The sequence below is a fragment of the Opisthorchis viverrini genome (assembly GCF_000715545.1).
Source record: "Opisthorchis viverrini unplaced genomic scaffold opera_v5_417, whole genome shotgun sequence".
Lineage (NCBI taxonomy): Eukaryota > Metazoa > Platyhelminthes > Trematoda > Opisthorchiida > Opisthorchiidae > Opisthorchis > Opisthorchis viverrini.
Genome location: NW_008752073.1, coordinates 296,277 through 318,187, shown reverse-complemented (window position 1 = coordinate 318,187; position 21,911 = coordinate 296,277). Strand labels below are relative to the sequence as shown.

The 21,911-nt window shown below is 43.5% G+C and overlaps 1 protein-coding gene across 1 annotated transcript in view; it reads left to right on the top strand.

Moving 5' to 3' along the window:
* The window catches only part of T265_10856 (hypothetical protein), a gene marked incomplete at both ends in the record, with an annotated part of 48,887 nt that overhangs the window by 25,321 nt on the left and 1,655 nt on the right, over positions 1-21,911 (top strand). The window contains 4 exons of the mRNA XM_009177343.1: positions 3,045-3,119; positions 6,269-6,324; positions 9,177-9,279; positions 17,253-17,324. Coding sequence (XP_009175607.1) covers positions 3,045-3,119; positions 6,269-6,324; positions 9,177-9,279; positions 17,253-17,324 — 306 coding nt within the window. The remainder of the gene's footprint in view (positions 1-3,044; positions 3,120-6,268; positions 6,325-9,176; positions 9,280-17,252; positions 17,325-21,911) is intronic.

Here is a 21,911-nt window from a genome sequence, read left to right as displayed (position 1 = left end):
CTTATGAGTATGCATGACGAATATACATGTATCGTGATATCTCGAATATCGTCGCGACCGAAACATGAGGCGGACTTTCGATGTGCAGTTCTGTTACTGGGTCGTGAACGTACCGGTTAAAAGCCCAATGCAAACCAGGGGTTTCATGGCTTGCACGCTCAAGGTCAGGCCATGAGAAGTCAGGTTTATTAGGCGTAAATTGTGGATAGATCATTTTACAGACTTTTCTTATCTGGCAAATGTCTGAGGATAACCAATCGAATGGATCGGCCGAGCGATAAACGCTGAAAACCGATCCATGACCGTGGAGAAGGGGCACAATACCAGTCTGAAATAATGAATTGTGGCAGCAAAGTGAGCATTCTCAATCCACCTAGCAACCCAAGTAAACATAACATAGCGCGGTTTCAAATTGACTGTAAAAAGAGTGCCTCTTTGTAAATTTTTGACATCACACTTACGAAACTGAAGACACGATGGGGTCCCTCTGGTCTGTAGTGTACATGCCAACTAGAAATTTCTTTGCGAGGACTCTCGTTAAACTTTCTTCGCACACAACTTCTGGAGACTACGTCTACCTGATGGGTCTCAAACAAGACGAAACTTTACTTGGATGTCTGAGGATGTTATACAGCCCTCCTATCTTGCACTCTAAACGGACATTTAGGGGTTTTTATAAAATCATTCTGATTTCCAGTATTCTTTCATTTGTTACATAAATCCAAGGGATTGGTCGAATTCCAGAATAGAGGCAATAGGAGCATTCCCAAACAGGCCACATTGGGACCACCGATATTCCTTTCTGTTGCGATCAAAGTCAGTTTGCCGGACCACCAACTCATGTCCCGCAACAAAAACGATCTTGCCATAGGTGTGCGAAAAAACAACCTGTCACTGCTTTTCAATGCTCCAGGGGGCAATCCGAACAACAGAAGGATCGTCGGTGTTGTGCGATCAGATAGACGTTGACCTGTTCACCGAGCTTGGTAATTGGATTACAAATGTCTCGTCAGCATTTTAGATGAAACCACAGGAGCGCACTTTTGTCCGAGTTTATATAGCTAGCAAAGACTAACTGGTATCTGTTGCTGTGATTGGATGACAGGATCCCACCCTCCCCGGAATCTTATTGGTCCATTTCCAACTGTGTTGCGTCGTTGTCCGTTTTCGCTGAATTTGATTGGCACCCTGAATAGTTTCCGTCCTTGGACTTATTATTCTTGGTCTAGCTGATCAACCAGCAATTATCAAATCCGAGCTAAAAATATTCCGTTGAATTCCCAAGGCACTTTCTTTTCAGTGAGTGTCGAATCTCTCAAAAATAATTGCTGTGGAATGGTCATTGTAGGTGCGCAGTGGAATATACCTTTTCGGTTTGCGAGTCATGGATATTCCAACCCAGGAGCTTACATCAATAAATCGAATATTGATACCTTGTCTACACGTACCATTATACTCATAAAGGTGCTGAAAAATCTTCGACAGCCGACTGCCGGTTTCACACACTTCTTGAGGCGCACCATGAACGAGAGAAAAAAGGCTGGCTTCAGTTCAGTCTGACGTTAAAATGGTTGAACATAGACATTTTGATGGCGCAGCAGGATTTTGAATGTCCGACTAGATGGGTCCGACTAGATGGGACAAGATGCGGTTCACAGTTGAGGCGCACGGCTTGTTTCTCCTCCTCGTTTGCATCGTTACATACATCTCAGTGAGCGTGAAGGACATCTGACTGTTCCACCTACCCGAGTCTCGTCAAAGTTGCATGATATAACCGGCAGAAAGATCGGTAGTGGGGCTCTATCGCAACAAAGAGTTAGCTTTCATGTGGAACGTTTTCCGTCCCATAGCTTCTTGACAAGGTACGGATTCAAAATTAGCATGTCGTGTCGTGTGGTTCACCTGTTACATCTTTTTGGTGCCTAGGGCTGGGATAATGCCAGGTTTACCAAGCCTAGAAAAGGGAATTCAGGGAGTTGAGGCCAGGTTCGAACCCTTTCGGCCAGTGAATTCGTGTTGTAACTACTGAGCTATCTCTTTCTTCAAAAGAAAGGTGGTGTTAGTGAAACTGTAAGCGAACAAAACGGAGTGGCTGTTCGCCACCTCAGTCGTCGTCTTGAATGGTGGGCTGAAAAATCAAAGATGAGTTCAGTTAGTCCCCTCCAACACAAAAAACACGATACCCCTTGTCGAATCGTTCGTAGCCCAGCTGCCGTGCCACCCGAAGGAAGCATGGGGGCTGGGATACTGTCAGGCTGTCCAAGCCTAGATGGGAAAAGTCGAGATGCAGAGGTCTGGTTCGAACCACAAACTTTTCCGTCAGTTAATTTTTGCTCTGATCACTGAGCCATCTCGCCCCAAGCTTACCTTAATGGAGACATGTCAAGAGACGGTAGGTGACCACGTGATATAGATCCCTTGAATGAAGGATGAGTGGCGCCACACCATGTTCAATTTCAAGATAATCACACCGCTGACCAGCCGACCATGTTTCGAGTGTTCTGAGTTGAAACTACCAGCCGGGAGGTCGCGGGTTCGAAACCATCTGGATTTTACTAAAATTTCAACCGGTGATGATTCTCAATCGATTTTATACAGCCCAATAGCGATTCGCGTCTTTATTGCATGGATTATCTTCACTTAGCGAGAAGAAATCTCGATCGATATCTGCCAAAATTTCTCCAGACGATATGTGTTTATGATCGGTTAAACATCCCGGAGAGTACGAAGATTGTACTTCCAGAAAGTGCGCATCTTGACTGGGTTCAGTTCCAATGAGGAAACTAATTGAAGACAGAATCTAACAACCTTAAGGTATGTATTTTAGTGAAAGGCTTCTAGAAGAATTTGCGGCAATATTGTCTCGTTATTAAATCATTTTCCGATGTAGGGCTGTTGTGGTGGAAAACGAACAACTATTTGCACCGAACTACTTATTTGGCTTAATTCAACATTGATTTTCATCGAGGATGAAATCACTTGACACGGTAAATCCCAGGAAATTCATTGTGTGGCAATTGACATTTTTTTACTTATCGTTCCAGGATTTTTTAGCACTTTTGCTGAAGCAGTCAACAATAGAAGATGAGGAGAAATTGGTTGAATATACGGACGCAATCGTGAGTTCACTTGGTCGTTTATCACACTCCTGAGTCAATGAGTACCTATCATTTGTTTCTAGAGCTCCACGTGACTTGAGTCGATTGATCGAAAAACTATTCCGTACTAGGCTTTTCGATAATTACAGCTCTGCCTTCTGGTATCGAAACTTCTAGGGGACAGATATCGAGCAGGCATAATATTGTACAAGCTTGAAAAGCCACTCTCCCGAAAACGGGGATGTTTCACGTACAGGTAGCAAAGATTTTTCAAAAGACGAACAAGTTTAATTAGTGTGTATATGGAGCATAAACTATACTAAAGGTAAAAAAACTATCCAGTATATTGGTATAATATGTGCGCTGATGGGCGAGGTTCGTGTACGACAGCAAAACGTCGAGCTGCCGGAGAATTCGTTCCAGCGAATTTGTATTTGTCACCAGTTCGTCGTTTCAGAATGATTTCCTGAGTGGATTAATGCGCGAAAAATTGGTATGCTGATAAACAACGAACAAGCCAAATGGACAATAAAAAATACAGTTATACAAAATTGATGCAAACTGAACTCACTTGGGCGCGCGCCACAGAAAGTGCAAACGAAAAAAGTTACTAGCAACTAAAGTGGGAAAGCATTACATTGTACAGTAGGTCATTAGGGAGCAGAGAGGGCTCAAATGGTTACTGCGCAAATCTATTGACCGGAAGGTTCGTGGATACTAGCAACTAAAGTGAGAAAGCATTACATTGTACAGTAGGTCATGAGGGAGCAGAGAGGAGTCAATTGGTTAGAGCGCAAATCTATTGACCGGAAGGTTCGTGGTTCGAACCCGACTTGTGTTTGTCGAATTGCCCTGCCTAGGCTTGGGCAACCTGGCAACATCCCAGTCCTCGTGCATCCTTCGGGTAGCATGGCAGCCAGAAACCGGGGAATGTTACTGCTAAACAATATTTTAAGGCCATGAGAAACGTTCACTTCGAAATAACAGTTTTGGGCTTGACCAGATGTGATGTCATCGTTTCCGATACGTCAAATATTCTACTCAGCGTTTTGCATTTCGGGGTGCGCTACACTACTAGTTGAAGGAAGAAGGCCTTCTCTGTGGAGTTATTTATTAGAAAAGGCCAACTGAACAGTTAAAGACTATTGAACAGGGAAGAAAAACTCTCGTATGCATCTTGTTTACAAAAGCTGAATATCCATCTTCTCCTTAAACTCGTCTTCCAGAATTTTCCTGGATATTCATTGACTGTTGCTCAAATGCAAGCAAATTCAACTTCACAAACTGCGTAAGAAATATCACTTTTCAAGAGACACGAAGCGGATTTACGAGAAAACATACTACTCACATGCCTCACCAGTAGTATCCGCCGTCACTCTAGTGGTAAACAGACACTGATGAAACAGTTTTGAGTAATCAGTATGGAAATGAGGACTGGCTAACCTAGAACAGTTAAAAAGTAGAGAGTGGGTGATGTTGTGCGCAAGTATCTTGGGTGTTTGCCCAACTGTTGGGAATTCCATACTGAACTTGTATAGATTATCTAAATTCAGGGCCCCGGAAGAGGTGATACGACCAACTTATGGACACTCTGGTTGCTAAGAAAGACTGAATGGTTCTGATTTAAGTGATCTCAGGATTTTCTTGAAGGCAATAGCTCCACTTTCTCCTTTAACAATATTTTTATATGTTTCACTCATCCAATACCCACAGGATTATTCTGGTCATCCGAGGAGTGCTAGCTAATATAAACCACGTCTGGAAGAAAAAAACATTCGATCCGTACATATTCAAAATGTCAGGTGTCCGAAAGAATCGCCTATGACTTTAGCCCCCGTGGTTGTTTCTGTTCTTTAATCAATCACCCATGACATCACCAATCGATAAGTTACTTTGTAGCAACTCACGCGATCGTTTCACTGCATTGCCTAGCTTATCAGTGCGATAGTGAAGTTTGTGGAACAGTGAGACCACTGATCAGATGTCTGCCCGGGTTTAAAGTTCCTAACACCGAACAGTGCTCAGTGTGTTTCCATTACGCTGCCGTTCTTGGGCGATGAAAATGGGCCAACTGGGCTTCAGATAGAATTTCCAGAAAATTCGAATGGTTCAGTTACATCTGTCCGTATTACACGACTTGCGCACTCATCTTCAAGCCAACTTGTTTTTGACGGGAACATTATAAAAGATATCATAAATGACAGGACTCACTTGATAAACAGGTGAGTCTCTTGTCAAAACCAAGGTGGTATGCAGATGAGTCTATAAGCTGAATTTCATGTCACTTTTGGTTCGACTATGACGTAAACTGCACCTAATTGATCGGCCTCAAGAAGCGCGAGACCGGTCGTTGGCTGCGGCAGAGTTTTCTGCGATCTTATCAGTAGCATATTATTTCTATACGAGGATTCATAGTAATTTCGAACGTCAGTTTATTCAGAAAAGTTCATGCTTAACTGTACAGGATACGGTAGTAAAAAAACAAAGCCAGTTATCCCTTAAATGTTTCAACATTTCCCATTAAGTCTCATACATCTTTGAAATGTAAATTGTCGAGCTTGCCTTTCGGAGATTCAACCTGTGACTTTCGGGTTAGCACAAACCATTCGGTCAGGATCAGCTGATTAGCTGTGCGATCAAATCACAGCTAGACAGGATTTAGCGCCACTCATCCTTCTATTACAGAATCCACATCACGCGACTGGCTTCTTTAGTGAGGACCACTCCTAACAAAGGGTTCCAGGGGAAGGGTATTCTTCTTCCTAAGTTAATTGCAAAGCTTTTGTTGATATCCTCAGGTGACTTCAAGAAATCTAACCAAGTGATATCATTCAATTCCGAAAAACCGAGGAACTTTATTATCCGTCCTTATTGGGAAACAGTCGGTTATCTGTTTACGTCGAGAAAGCGCAGTAGTTACGGCGTGAATTCAGTAACCGAAAAGTCAGTGGTTAAAACATAAACTCTGCATCTCGAATATTATCCAGGCTTGAGCACCCTAACAGTATCTCATCTCTGTCAGTTCCATCCGGTGGCTTCGTAGCTATCCTAGTGCCAAACAAGTTATTTCTATTAATACACATTAGGCAAGTCAGTTCGTTTCTGACAAGTACTCTCTTACTTGGTATACTTAACTATTCCACTGACGTCTATTTTTATGCCTCCACTAGCTAAAACTATTTGACTACAACAATGACGGGAAGCTTCAACTCAGCGAAATGTCCAGGTAGGTGGACCATTCTATCTTTCTTCAGCATAAAAATAGCATCATGCGCGGTCGGTCACTGAACAAATAAGTGATAGTTTGCGTTTCCATACCAGATGGGCAGCTGTTTTGTGTATTTCAGAGCACCGAAACACATGTTTTTACGATGAAGTTCCATTGTCTGGCGGTATTGGTAGTCATGCCATCAGGCTTTTGTGAATTCGTGTGAACGGTACCATGCCAAGAGCTGTGGTCATCTCTCAGCTGATGGTAGCGGTAGCTTGACAGCATGAGCTTCGGTTTCCTTCTTTCTAGTTGGTAGCATGTTAATCTAACGGAAATGATGTGTATACGAAATCGTGAGAAAAGATGGTCAAGGGATCTGAATAGTGAGACAGGCGATTGTTCCATTACTACACGCAGTTTGAGTTTGGACACTGTTCTGTGATGATTGCCAGTTGTGTGTGCTCAATCCGGGGATAGCATTTCTCACGAGATATTTCCTGTCAAGGCTTATCGATCAGATTCGTCCCCTAACGTGTAGATTAACGGTCGTTGGCTTGTTCGCTGAGCTGGTCAGTTTTCATCAGTGCCTTCGTGAGTATCCTGGGTAGCTGTACACTGTAACGACATGGTTCAGAATTGTCCATCGACTTCGTCGCATGAGCAAACCTAAGCGAGCTGCATTTGCCGTGTCTCCCACACGCAAACTGGTTGTGTCGCTGTGTGTTTTTCGGAGTCATCATCATCAAGGACGAACTTGATTCCGAAGTGATCAACTTTGGTCAGAACTAAATTTTTTGACAGAACCAAGGACGTCTAGTTTGTAGTCGGAAATGCCGCTTACCGGAAGTTAATGCACCCTTCCGAACGATTGCTGGTGTGAAGGGATTTGAAAATTTTGGTCAGAATTTTGTGCTTTCAGTGAAGCCAATCCATGTTGAAAAGTCGTGAAGCATTGTACAGTTATTTCTTCTTTATTGGGACTCATAAATAGTGAGGACCTCGCAAAACTCCAGAGAGCCTCGGATCCGCGTAGTAGTTTGAACCTTTCGGCCACCCGGTGCCGATAAGCATTGTAATTAACTCGTAATTACACAGCTAAGGTGCCACTCACCAATCCTGAGGTCCACATCACGTGGTCACGTGTTGATTGACTGGGTCTTGGGGTGACGACTTCTCCCAGTCCACTCATCGAGTGAATTTCATTCACCTATGGATGTCTACCTATCTGCGCCTATAAGGCCTTGCAAGCAGTGACTTGGGCTGTAGTCTGTTCGGACAACAAACTGTTTTTTAAGTGGGTAGGTCTGGAACACTCTAGAAAGTATAATGCGCAGCATCTGACTTTGTCTAGTGCAGTACGTTCGTTATTTACAGATTGAATTCCGTAAACAATCACATATTACTTGCCACCATGCCCCTCCAAACAGATTGATTAGCAAATGAGTATATTTCTCCAAAATAGTCCAATTTGGGTTCAATTAGAATATAAGGTTGATGGAAACTCGGGGACTGTGCCTACCTGATGCGCCCCAAGAAGGGCGAAACCGGTCGTAGGCTGTCGAAGAGTTTTCAGCAACCTTGTGAGTAGTTCCATTCCTGAATGCTGTCACCGATATGGATATCTTGTATTGATTTGTGTGTCCAACCCGACTTGTCCTGATGTTTTGAAATCGGTGGCAGGCCGAGACTCCGTTTCATCTAGTGGAAAATATGCTCACATTGTGTGCCCCAACTGGACGGTGTCTTTCTAAGTCGGTACATAAAATAGTGCCTCGTTGACCGCGAAATTCTGCACAAATCGTTATAAGGACGGGCAAGAGACTGCCTGCATTCTATGGCCTGCCTTTTTCACATCGGTATGCGCACCTTCTGGTTTATGCGCACTGTATATAGGGCGGGAAGGTTGCCTGGAGGTTTTCCAATCAAAGAGGATTCTCTGGAATTCATATAGTCTAGAAGACAACCAAAACACATTTTGGGTATCTTTTTCTTTCACCTTGACCTTCCATCAACTCCATGCTAAAACAAGGTTGCTGAAATAGCTGACTCCCCACAGGTGCACTGAACACACTGTGTTAATTGGATCTCCTGATCCACTCTTCGACCAGCCAACAGATTTCACCGTTCTTTTTCACTGATACACCAAGACTGACCTGAGGAAAGTCGATTTCAGTAGTCGGGACCATGCCAAGATGATACCTTATCAAGCCGAAAAAATTAGCCATGACAAATGAATTTAGGAGTGCTGAATATCACACCAAAGACAAACACTGTGATTCCGCTGTTCCTGAACAGTTATCTGTTTGCATAGTACATTTTATTTTTTTGCAGTTCGATAGATTCGGATAATTATCTACCAGGGTAAACTTTCATGAAATGGGATCCATTGGTAAAGACGGATGGAGCGACGTTCACTATTTATCCACGTTTCCAATTCGTGTGGCTGGATTCGATTGGAAGTGGTTGGAGTTGTGTAACCCGATGCCTACGCCACTTATAAAAGGAAGAAGCCATCTATTAAAAACACCAACTGAAAAGTTATAGCCTATCGGACGAGAAACCAAAACTCTCATTTGCATCTTGTTTATAAAAACTGAATATCCATCTTCTTCTTGAACGCGTCTTTCTGACCTTTCCTGGATACTCATTGACTATCACTCAAAAGCGATTCCACAAATTCCGTAATAAATCTCACTTTTCAATAGACGCGATGTGGAGTTATGAGAGAACTACATACTACTCGCATGCTTCATCAGTAGCATCCAACGTCACAGTAACTAGCCACCGGTATTTCTGTAACTTAAAAAGTGGCCCTTCTTGTAACCTACAATCCACAACCGATCACTAACAAGGCTCTCCTTCTTCAGATTACTGCCGGTTGAAGAAAATTTCCTCTGTCGGCCAATCTTTCGACGAGCTGGTTGCATCACTTCCCAGGACGTTGATCGTGTTTTTGCGTTGTACGATACGGTAAGTGGGACAGAGCGTTGATTACCATGCACTTCGTGGGTGACACATTGTGAATTGTAACAGCCAAATTGGTCTCCAGATTTACTCATCAGGCTTGCGCTTTTGCTGAAGCATAAACGCATTTTTAACGCGAATAGTCCTCACTTTGAGCAAATCGATAAAACATTCTATTGATTTCGAAGCTGAAAACAACTGCAAGCTCATTCATAAAAATGCAACTGCACGACTTCAGTGTAAAGATGACACTTTAGAGGAAGTCAGCTTGAAATTTGAGACTCCTCTGGGAGATGTCACACGGGGAGAGGAAATGGCACAAAAATATTGCTGTTCAAGGAGACTGTTTATCAGTAGAATCCAGAGCGATGCACGAGCTTATTTTCGCCTGTGTGACTTTGGAGCGCCCTCCACACAGTTACTGGGGGAACTTCACTAAAATCTAAACCAAAGCAGACAGAGCTTCTCCGAAGGCCGAATATATCGGGCTTGGCTTTTGTGCTACAGTATGATCAAACGGAGCCATGCAGTTTCCCAAACATTAGTTTCGTATCAGATTTTGCTGAAATTCTGCTGGAATCCATCCTGACAAAGCTGATGCCTGATAAACGTTCCAGCTTCGCCAATCGATCGTCTTCGTAAACGGTTGATTTCACAGGAAATTTCAACGTCTTAATTAGGTACATCATGTGAAGTTATTTTCAAGTAAACACTAATTAATTCGATGGCAAATCGATAAAAATTTTCAATGCGAATTCAGCCAATAAATCAAGGCATGGTTCTGCAGCGATTCGGCATCGATTTTTCAATCATTTCCTTTTTTGTCCTCATATAAATTTTCTGGATTCTTGCTTCTTATAGGTGGCTGTCAGAGCAGACTTGTTCGAAATGAGCCGGGCGGCATAACCGAACAGGGTTCTACCGTTTAACATCACGACCGAATCCAGAAACTCAAAAAATTCCCATCAAATACTCATGCAACCAATCCGTATGCGACAGAAATTCCATTCGACGTTTCGGTACAGATCACTTGATACACGCTTCGTATTATGAGCTTGCCTTAATCGGAAACACTCGAGTCGAAGGTGCATTTTCACGTCACTGAAGGTGTCTCTTTCGAAAAGAAGCCTTCCATCTGTACTGGGAGCCCAGATAACTGATGGTAGCCGGGGTTCGTATCACTTCTGCAATGGTTCATTTTCTAAACGGTACATGCACCTGTAGAGGTCACTCATAAGATCACGCGTCACAAACACTCCCCTCAGCGAAGGAGAGAAGTAGGTGTAGTAGTGTTGTAGTGTACAATTTGTCGGCTAAGGTTGCAAGTGGGACAGGTATTGTCACGTGGTTTGACTGTTTGTGACGCGTGATCTGATGAGTGACCTCTACACTGTATAAAAGTTGATTTCACATGACGCTCAATTTCCGAAGTGGCATTGCAAAGTCCTCTATTTTACGTAGTTTTCCACTAGGTCTGTTCATGTTGATCTTCATGAATTTGGTTTCAGTATGAGACACTGTGTGTGTGAGGATTTTTAGATATGACTAACTTACCCTTAATGAATATCACTCTCGGCAAGGAAGCCTATCAGTCTCGACAGAATCAGCTGATGCGGATATCTAAAATCCACACACCACGCGCATCTTTTGGTTGAGTAACACTGTGCCGGGATAACGTACTCCAGTTTCATGAAGACATCTTCAAACAAAAAACTTGGAGTGACCTTGAAAAGTTCAGTCACATGGATGTTCTTAATCCTTGGTTAGGCGTCAAAAGGATTTTTGGCTGGAATTTACAGGTAGTTGATATCAAGACCAGGCAGTTTGGTTTCACGTAGAGCATAGAGCGGACGGAAGCTCGGAGCCTGCGCCTACCTGATGAGCCCCAAGAAGGGCGAAACGGTCGTGGGCTGTCGGCGAATTTTCAGCAACCTCATCAGTAGTGCATTTCGCATATACATGTACCGCGATATCTCAAACATCTTAGCGACTGAAACATGAGGCGGTCTGGTACAGCGTATTCAGTTGCCTGGGTATTCAGTTGCCTGGATACATCACAAATGAGAGATTCAGCTGGATTCCGGGTAATTCTCTCGGAAAGAACAAATTAGTTTGCAAATGAGCGTAATACACTAAGACCACACCTCTTCTGACCACATTTAGTTGGCTTTTTAAGTGCGAAACGCCTTCTGAGCTCGTGTGGCGGAGTTTTTGGAACCTTCGGAAGATCAACCATTAGCCAAATGCGACCGACATATCAACAGCCTGTTCCGGTGAACGATACGTCACAGTTGAACTAGGAAAGTCACTAGTCCACTTTCCCAAGTTGGACTCGTCCGGAAGATGAATTGCGTACAGAGTGGTGGCTGCGCGCCACAGTTGTATAGCTGTGATGTTTTCCTTAAGCAAATCTTTCAACTTTAGCATGAATTGCGAGCAATCGCACTTCGTCAGTTCGTTTACGAGAGCTGGACCTGGACCACACGCATCCCAAACGATCCTGCAACCAAACACGGACCTTTCTGACGTCATTCTAGGGACACGGGAAGTTCCTCCTGGAAAGAACATCATTGTGTTCCCTCGCTTAGTCAGAAACTTGGATCAGTATCACAAATCCCCAGTTGTACCGGACGGTGAATCTGTGTGCGAAAGAATCAACCAAAAAATGCAAGAAAATACGACTAAAACCCGAGAGAAAAACACGAGTTTTCATTCTTATTCAACAAAAGGAATTAATCGACTTGGGTACGCTATCTCCTGTTGGAAATGTCGCGTATGAAGGTTGAGGCTCCTTCGATTAGTAAATTAACGAACGACTCGTATATTTTTGTAATGTACTACTCATAAGGTTGCTGGAAATCCGTCGACAGCCCACGACCGGTTTCGCCCTTTTTGGGGCTCATCAGGTAGGCGCGGTTCCCGGGTTTCTGTCAACCTTATGTTCTAATTGGAACCAAATTGCACGAAATTAGCGTATGTACACTCAGTTGCAAATTAATTTGTTTTTTTTTGCGGGAAACTCACCTGGAACCCAGCTGAATCTCTCGTTTTTGATGTTCTCAGGCTTGTATCATGCAACTAGGCAAATCAGAGGAAGGAAAGGGAAAGGCACAGGAGTTTCGACAAGGCTGGCGGAATAAAAGCTTGTTGCAAAACAGACAATCTTCATTCTGTCTCCATGCCAGCGTATAACACAACGGCGGTCACAATATCACCTAACGATACCCTGGAATTTGGTAACGTAGATGGAACCATGCGGAGTTCTAGGGCCCCATTTATGCCACAACTTTAGAGATTTTTTGATGTTCTCAATACGCACAGTCTCTGAGGACATTTAACCACGTGAAACATCAACTTCAGAAGGCTCGATTAACCGATTCTCACCTGCATCAGTTGTGCGATTTAATCAACCGTGACTGAACGAACCGTTGCACTTGTGGACACGGATGAATGAATAGTGAGGAAAATTGCTCTTCATCCGCCTAATTAACTTTACTTCTCAACCCTGTGAAAATTCACGTGATAGCTGAGTGGTCAGTCTTTCCGATCGGTCTTACAACTAGGACGATGTTGATTCAAGCTACAAAGCGACTCCACGAATTCCGCAACAGACTTCCCCTTTCCAAGAGAGGCAAAGGGAATTCCACTCAACCTTTTGCTCTTTGGGGTACGCTACACTACTAGTGGAGGGAAGAAGGCCTTCAATGCGGAGATGCCAGTTGAACATTTACAGACTATTGGACAGGGAAGCAAAACTCTCACATGCATCTTGTTCACAAAAACTGAATATGCATCCTCTCTTGAACGCGTCTTCCTGGAATTTCCTGGATATTCATTGACTGTTGCTCAAATGCAAGCGAATGCGACTCCACAAATCCGTTATAGATCCCACTTTTCAAGAGACGGAAAGCGTATTTACGAGAAAACATACTACTCGCATGCCACTCCCATCAGTAGTATCCCCGATACACAGGTATATGTTTACATATTATTTTGATTGGTACCAACTGGATGCTCTGTTGAGATTTTTTGTGACAGGTAGGATTCAGCAATTGTATACAGACAGAGCATATCAGCACAATTCACGGACAAACTGATTTCATACACAACGTAGAAGAAAAACCAAGTGGTAACTTTGTGTGGACAGCTGATTTATCCTACCTCGAGAGATGGAATGAATTGAGTAGGCTGTGATCTGTTCAGAGCCATCGTGGGCCGTGCCCATACGTGCATCCACCAACTGAGTTCTTGTGCTTGTGGGGTTCAGAAGAAACGAACCTTTGAACGGGCTCGATAGCGAACCTTTCTCTAGTCTGGTTTTGTTTACGTGATGAGAATATTATCGGATAATGAATCGCTGGGAGAATTGACAAGAATCATGGTGTTCTGGCCGCTTTACTAGTTCATCGTACACAAGACGAGGGGGGAGATACACGAAATTTTGGACACATTCCAAAGGAGGCAAGGTTCTTGATGACCGGAAGACTCCTAGTTGTCTACCAGTAATGAATGGTAATCACACGCACAGTAGACCAAACTCCTCCAACTTGGCGATCTTGACCTGAAAAAGGGCCGGATAAGGCTTGTCGCCATTCTTAGTTGGAATTTTCGGTAAATTTATCAAGAATTGACATGAATGACAAGGACACAATGAACTTATTTATACTCTCACCCAAGATTAATGATGGCCTAAAATTGGAACAATTGTTTACTTCAAACGGCCGGTCCTTCGGCCAAAGATGTTGAGAAGGCATTGCCAGAAACACCGGCTGATCAACGTAACTAGTGTTGGTGTCGCCATTTTCTTTCTAGATCGTCCGACTAAGTGCTCGAATGTGTAGTCATTTTAAAACGGTTGTGATTAGTCACCAACAGATCCTCCTTTTATCGATTTCGCTGTTCACAGTTGAAATTAAGGCTTTAGCTATAAGTAAATAAAGTTTGTTTGTACGATAGTCAGGCATCACTGTCAACACAGATTTTGCTGCGCTTGATGACGTTGACGAAGATGAAGTTGAAGATGAAGGTGATGATGATGATGATGATGACGATGATGATGGTGATGATGATCATGATCATGATCATGATGAAGATATCTGACTGTTGATACAGAGCATAAGCTACCGTCCAGGAGAGCTCCACCGGCCAACCAGTGTGATTCGCCACTCCGGGTCTCTAGTTTCACATGTCGATCCATTACCCATCAAACAGACATGACTATATACACAACCCAAAGAGCTGCCACGACACTCATCGCCGATTTCGATTTGAGGCACCTGTCATTTGATCAAGAAAAGTAGACCATCACGTCTTATCAATCAACACTAGAATCTACGTTTGTTTGTCTATAACTCCTTCATCTTCCAAAGTTGTGCTTTACTCTTTTGCAGTAGGCCCCTCTTCCTCCGCAAATCCCAGTTGTAACTGGCAATTAGTTGAATTAATTCACGGTTAACTGGATGGTGGCATTGATCCTAGACCGAAAGTTCACTGTACTGTCACCTCTAGTTCTGTCTAAGCTTGTCCGTTTTCACAGACGTCATCCAGATTGTTTCATCCACGCCCTTGTAATGTCTTGTCAGTTATCTAATGTGATGAAGGTAGATGGACGTTCGTGATACTCCAAGTTCATATAAAGATATGGACTTACTACACTACTCATAAGGTTGCTGAAAACTCTTCGACAGTCTACGGCCGGTTCTTGAACCTAGTCAAGCGGGGTTAAGAGCATTATGTAGCGACAGTTTCACCAGCGTTCCAGGTATGTCCCCTGTCAGAACCGAACTAGTCTGCAGATGAGCACACACGATTGTCTTTAAAACTGGCTGCTCAGGATACTCTGTCCGTTTTAATGGAGAAGGTGAACAGCCAAGAATATAGTAAGAACAAGTGGATCAAATACGATACTCTAAATATAGGTTGTGTTGAAATTTGAAACAACATTTGAGACGCCTTGTAGTGGTGAAACTCTCGAGAGATCCACAATCCGACTGGAGAACATCACATAGACGAAATGAGCAGTAATCAGAAGACTTCATTTCACATAAAAGAACTGTAGGATCGTTTACAACACTTATTCAACCTACTGATTGTCTTTCATCCACTTATGAGTTGAGGTGGCCTGCAAGACCAGGAGTTGATTTAAACAAGGTAAGACTATGATAAAAAACGGACAGACTCCAGTTACTTACCCCAGAAAATGAAGCTGATGAATCTTTAAACGACTTATTCCACGTCTTGCGGTTAGCAGCTCCGCTTATCGATCGAACTGGTCGTCCGTTGTTGTGATTGGCTACTTTCGAGAGCCGGACAGTGGCGCTGTGACTGGTTACACAAACTACCATTGAAAGGAAGAAGGCCTTCTGCTTGAACGCATCTTCCTGAACTTTCCTGAGTATTCATTAACTGTCGCTCAAATTCAAGCAAGTGCTACAAGGTGACTCCACGAATTCCATAATGGATCTCACTTTCCAAGAGACTCAAAGCGGATTTACGAGAAAACACACTACTCACCTGCCTCTCCCATCAGTAGTATCACCGTTACACCAGGTCCCGTAGCAGGATCCTATACTTCGTAAGATAAGTAGTGAATTTCAAACCTTGAGATTATCTCATAACTGTAGTCAGGTGTGCGATTGTAAGTAACCATTCCTTGCCTGTCTTTTAAGGACAGAAGTGCGTCACAGTTAATTCCAATGGACTGTGTCTCTTCGGAGGACGAATTCAATGTAAAACTATCATTCCAACTACAGTTCTACCGTCCTATCTACTTATAAGTCAAAATGTTTTCTATGTTTCTTTGTGTATTCTGCGTGAACAGAGTAAAATCAGCTACGGGTCGTTCATCCGATCATGCGAACCAATCCGCCATCTCAAACTACACTGATGTGCAACCACTGCACACAAAATCGAAAAAACCCGTCAGTCTCTAACAAGGGTTTCAGCTAAACTTAGCCAGGTTTGGCTGCCACAAAGTGTCGTCAGGTACCAAATAATCGAGCGAAAATGCAAGCCTGTGGTCCTATCCGGAAACAGTCCAGTTTTTCTGTCGATATCCGTACGAATGAGGCTGGCAGTCTTACACGAATCTCCAGACTATTTCGGCATCTGAATGTTTGACAACAAAATGCAGTCTCCGTCAAAGACGGTGGAAAAAGTTCCGCCCTTAGGAAGAACGACTAATTGGAGAGGTGCTCGAAAACATAACAGATGTTTGGGACAATCCACCTAACAAGGTGGTACCGAGTTGGACGTTCATTCATGCAAGAACCCCTCCGCCACTGACCTATGAAGTTTATTGGTAGACCGATGGAAGATTTGTCAAACTCTCCTCTCCACCCGAAGAAAGTACAGAGCTTTGCCATTGTGCACTTTAGCAGAGAGCGAATTGAAGTCCGTCTAGCAGTTGTGAGCCGGGATATCTTTCAAACTCTCCTCTCCACCCGAAGAAGGTACAGAGCTTTGCCATTGTGCACTTTAACAGAGAGCGAACTGAAATCCGTCTAGCAGTTGTGAGCCGGGATATCTACTAGCCACGCCTATCTCTTCGAGTTTTCTTCAGTGGACATTCCCCATACTTCCTTGTGGTGCACTGATAGCAGAGCATTCCGCTGAAGGCGATGGACTAACAGACCAGCTAGTGAGCGCATATCTACCAGTGAGTAGCATCACTGTGCTCACTCATTCAGAGTGCCACCTCAAACTCAGCGAGACCTTCTAGGCCTTCTATCGATTGGATCATCACAAATCAGGTGTCTCGAGAGCACCCAAAGCATTTCTACAACCTCGTAAGCTTTGTCACAGTGAGTCTTAAACAGTGCTCATATAATTAACCACTGGCAACCACAGTTTGTTGAAATGCACAGGCTCACATTTGAAGAGTATAACCTCCATACTCACCTGCTTTTACGTCCAAATACCGTACTATTCGATGTCTTTTTTTTATCTAAATGCGATCCGTTGTACTACTTTCATTTCAGGATAATAACGGAGCGATTGAAGACGATGAGTTGTCCGGCTTTCTAAAGGATCTGTTGGAATTAATCTACGACGTAAGTCCACAGTAAACGTAGATAAAAACCTTTCCAATTTCAATTATCTCATACTACCACCATGCCTTGTTAAAACATGACTGGACCTGGTTCCCCCAAGATCCAAATCATGGGAGTCGAATGTATCACTGGAACAGACTAACTACTGCCAAGCTTACCCATATCGCTAGAGATGGGAACTTTTATCCCGCAATTTGAAAACGTTTATTAAGAAACTTCTGAATCACAAAGGTTGAATCACAAGGTTGCTGAAAACTCTTCGGTAGCCTACGACCGAATTCGTCATTCTTGGGGTTCATCGGGTAGATGCAGTCTCCGAGTTTCCGTCAACGTTATGTCCTACTTGAATCCAAATTGGACTGATTTCGACAAGTACACTTACTTGCAAATCAGTTTGGCTTTCACGGGAGACTCAACTGAATCTCTCGTTTCTACGATGTTCTTCAACTGAATGTGCTGCACACAGGCCGCCTCATGTTACATTTGGTACGATATTCGAGATATCGCAGTATATTTTCTTGAAGAAAACTAATCACAAGGTTGCCGCAAACCTTTCGACAGCCAAAGACCGGTTTCGCCCTTCTTGGGGCTCATCAGGTAGGCGCAGTCCCCGAGTTTCCGTCAACCTTATATTCCACTTGAATTCGGATATCGCACCACGACGCGGCCCGCGTGAAGCACATTCAATTGAAGTACATCATAAAAACGAGTGATTCACTTGAGTCTCCCGTGAAGAGCAAATCACTTTGCAAATGAATCTATTTGTCGCAACTTCTGAGTCACTTTTAGCCAAAACAACACACGTACTACGAAGGCAACGATGTTTCGAACTGCAGCGTATAGTGTACCATCTGTTTTTTTTTCACGAGTAGTTCCTTTGGATCCAGGTGAGACTGTCGTGAAGCTTGAAAGACCTCTTTGCTTGCACAAGGCCACGTTGAAAACGCAAAGACTTGTTTAGTTGTTTCCAGCAGCATCCGAAACGCACACGATAGTCAGGATGGAGCAAACTTTCGTGACTGATGGCAGGGCACAGCTTAGATAAATGACACTTGAGATGATAACTACTTCCCAGTTTCCGCGAAATGTTCCGGAATTTTTAAGATATTTCAGTGACTTTCCAGGAAGTTTGGTGTCCGGGACGTGACCAAAAGATCAAATCAGTTGGATTAGAACTTCTCGGGTGTTATTCCACTCCTAGTCTTAATCCTGGAACAAAACATACTTCCGTGGATATATTCATTAAGTAGCCAAACGGCTTTCATTTCGTTTCGGTTGACTTAAGATTCCCTTCAGGTCTGTATCGAACATCCATTCGGATATAGAAACCGTCCGGGCTTCTCGGTATGTCTCCTTTCTTAACTGGTAGTAAATCAACATGTCCTGTTTCCGTTCTCTGCGTACGACTGCATCATCACCATCATCATCATTGACAGCATGACATCAGTGTTCAACACCGATGCTTCATTGCCGTACCGATGTGGCATGAGAGTATTGCTAGTTGTGTATGTCATGGTTGTACGTGGGCTGGGATACTGCCAGGGCGCCCACACCTAGACAGGAGGACGACTAGGGTCCTCAACCAAAGCCTTTGGCTCAAAAGCCTAACCGCAAGGCAGCGGTGTTTGGCGGGAAATGCAAATGCATTACCATTTCTACGGAACAGGTCACCACATGTTCCACCCCCTAACCTGGAGGGTCAGGAGACTGTGTTCGTCAGACCTCTAACCATTGACCAACCTGGTATGAGGTACTCTGCGAGTACAGCTCAATGGATCGCTGAGGTGCGCAACTCGTCACACCACGGTAAGGTCCAGTGTCTTCGTTTACATTGAGCACATCACGAACTTTCTGTTTCATCCATCTTCGTACACTGTATAGCACCACGATTACCTCGTTCGTGGTGGCTAAAGAGACCATCTGTTTCGGATTGTCATCCACTTCTCACGACATACACCCATAGGCGTGGAATTCAACATTTGAAACGATGGAACCAGAATCTAGGAGCAAGGCAGGTTTTTTTTTCAGCTTAGACTCGACCAAGCAAACCTCTGAACTGTTTGCTCTGGTTTCGATCGATCATCGGTCCAACATTCTCAACATTTTGGGTGTGGGATTTTATCTGGTTGATCATGGAATTTTGTGGCACACTGGATGCATGAACTTTCAAAAGTCAGCCAAACACAAGGTCATTTATATGTCGTTCTCTCATCAGCTTGTCAAACTGTCAAGAAGCCTCATGAGTTCTGGCTTTCGGGATGTTCTTTTCATATGCGCAACCCGCAATGTATCATTAAACAGATAACTGTCAGCACCTGATAGTTTCCTCCAGTGGGACACTTGATGAAACTTCCATCTACTCTGACTGCTTCTGTATCAATAAGTTCCTTTCTTCTGTGTCAATCTGTCATAATAATTGTCGTGATGGCGCGGAAGTTCAATTTTTTGTCGATCGTTGATTTGCACGCTCGGTTTGCAATCTTTCTGACGTCACTTCATGCCTCATAGCCGTCACTGATGTGGTCCAGTTTTGTACTCCATCATGGGTTTGTTCTAAAATACAACTAGGGGAGAAATGGGCCGTCTAATAGTTGACAGGTGAGTAACGCTTCACTGGTAGTGTTTGTATTCATTCATTTCTTAGTGAGTATGTAACCTGTGGGCCGTTTCCAGAGTGAGAACCTCTGATACTGACGCTCGGGTGAATGACGCTCAGGAAAAATACTCTGAATTACGTGAGATACATAGCAGTCACGCTCTGTTTGACATTTGAAATCGCCTTGTCACCGGACTGTTTGCTTACCTCATCAAAATAGTTGCTTTTCATTAGTTCTCAAGTGATTACGCATCCGTACGACTTGTACACGCGCGAGCAAAATAATTGCTGTCCAGTGTCCCAATCAGTACGGGGTGTGTGCGGTTCTCAAGAATAATGAATAATGTGGAATAGACTGTATCGAATTATGAGATAAGCAATAAAACAGGTTCATTTGCGAAAGACGAGCGTTTTCCTATTGAGACAAAGTCTGGTCCACCAACAACCTCGCTTTCTCTGGACCTATTTTGCCGGATTTATTAAGCCTTTCAAGGTGATTTTATTTCTCCGAATTCAAACAAACAAACAAACCAAAGCATTAATGAATTTGAATTCAACCGTTGACTTAATTCAGCTGCGTTTCATCCAAGAAACATGACTGGGGCATGGCAAGCCTGCTATGTTCATAGATGAGTCTCGGCATTGAAGTACACAGCTAACTGAGGTCAAGTTTTTCTGAAAACATGACGAAACAGAATAGGATACCACCGATTGATGAAAGAACGGACGATGTAACGGTACACACTTGGAATACAAATGGATACACGTTTTACTATGTATTTGGAAGAACGCCCAAACACTTGGGTGAATGATTTCCATTGTTTTTCCCACAAATCACGTGACCGACCAGCTTAATTACGTAATTAGCACCGATACTGGAGAACAACGGCCAAAGTCACGTGACACGCTTCGTGAGGCAGTAGGTCGTGGTTACGCTGCGTTGGTTACGACGTGAGAATTCAGCCTTTTGAGTCTCAGTCATCTTGCCAGTCAGAGGCAGAGTCCAAACTTTCCTTGATACGCATGTAACCAAACGTGTTGTTTGGGCGATAGCGGTTCCTCGTTTTTCGTATCTTTAGATGAGTTCCATGTAAGCAGTAAACTGAAGAACAGTTCAACTGTTGAATCCCGTCAGGGGGATTTCTGGCGTAAAACTTTAGAATAAGTAGTACGTTTTGAGGGGTAGTAGAAATCGCTAGGCACCCCAGTGTTAGCAGGATAGAAGGTGTGGAACGAGAAAGCGTGTGGAAAACGGTCTTAGGTCAATCGAGCTAACACGTGTTGGTGTAAAATTATCAGAGGGAAGAGTAGTCATCATGTGGATTCCACTTAAACTTACCCAACTCCCGTCCCTCGAACTAAATTGTCGCAACATTCACATGCCCACGAAGATCAAGAAAAAATCCACTGATGAAACCCGAGGTGAATCATCAAGTGAAGCATCCTGAATTGGAAGATGCAGGGACAAAAAGCGACCGGAAATACTTTTCAGCAACCTTGTGAGTAGTACATTACTTTGAAACTCCCCCAACCCATCAATTCAAGATTTTGGCAACCACACTAGCCGACAAGAGTCGTTAATTGATACTCAACACTGATCTAGTGTGATAATCTGAAGAGGACTTACTGATCGGTTCCCCTTATAGCCTTGTCAATTTGATGACTTGTTCACTTGGCCTGATGCAGCGTTTGTGTCAAAAGCGGAACGTTGCCCAAATAAAAACTACCGACTGTTTACGCAGCTCTTCTGAAACGGAAACCAACAGATTTTTTGTCAAGTGAGAAATGAAATGGTTAGGCTGCACTTTTAAAGTACGGATAACCGCACTGATCAGTTGGAACTCTGCGTGACCGCCACTGAAAATGAGAATCAGGGAATCTAAAACAGGATTTTGAAGTGTTTTGGAAACATGCAGGAAGGTCGATGAATCCCTTTCGTCCTAGTCGGAGATTTGAGTTAATGTCCTCCAGGTAAGTTGATAAATATCTTC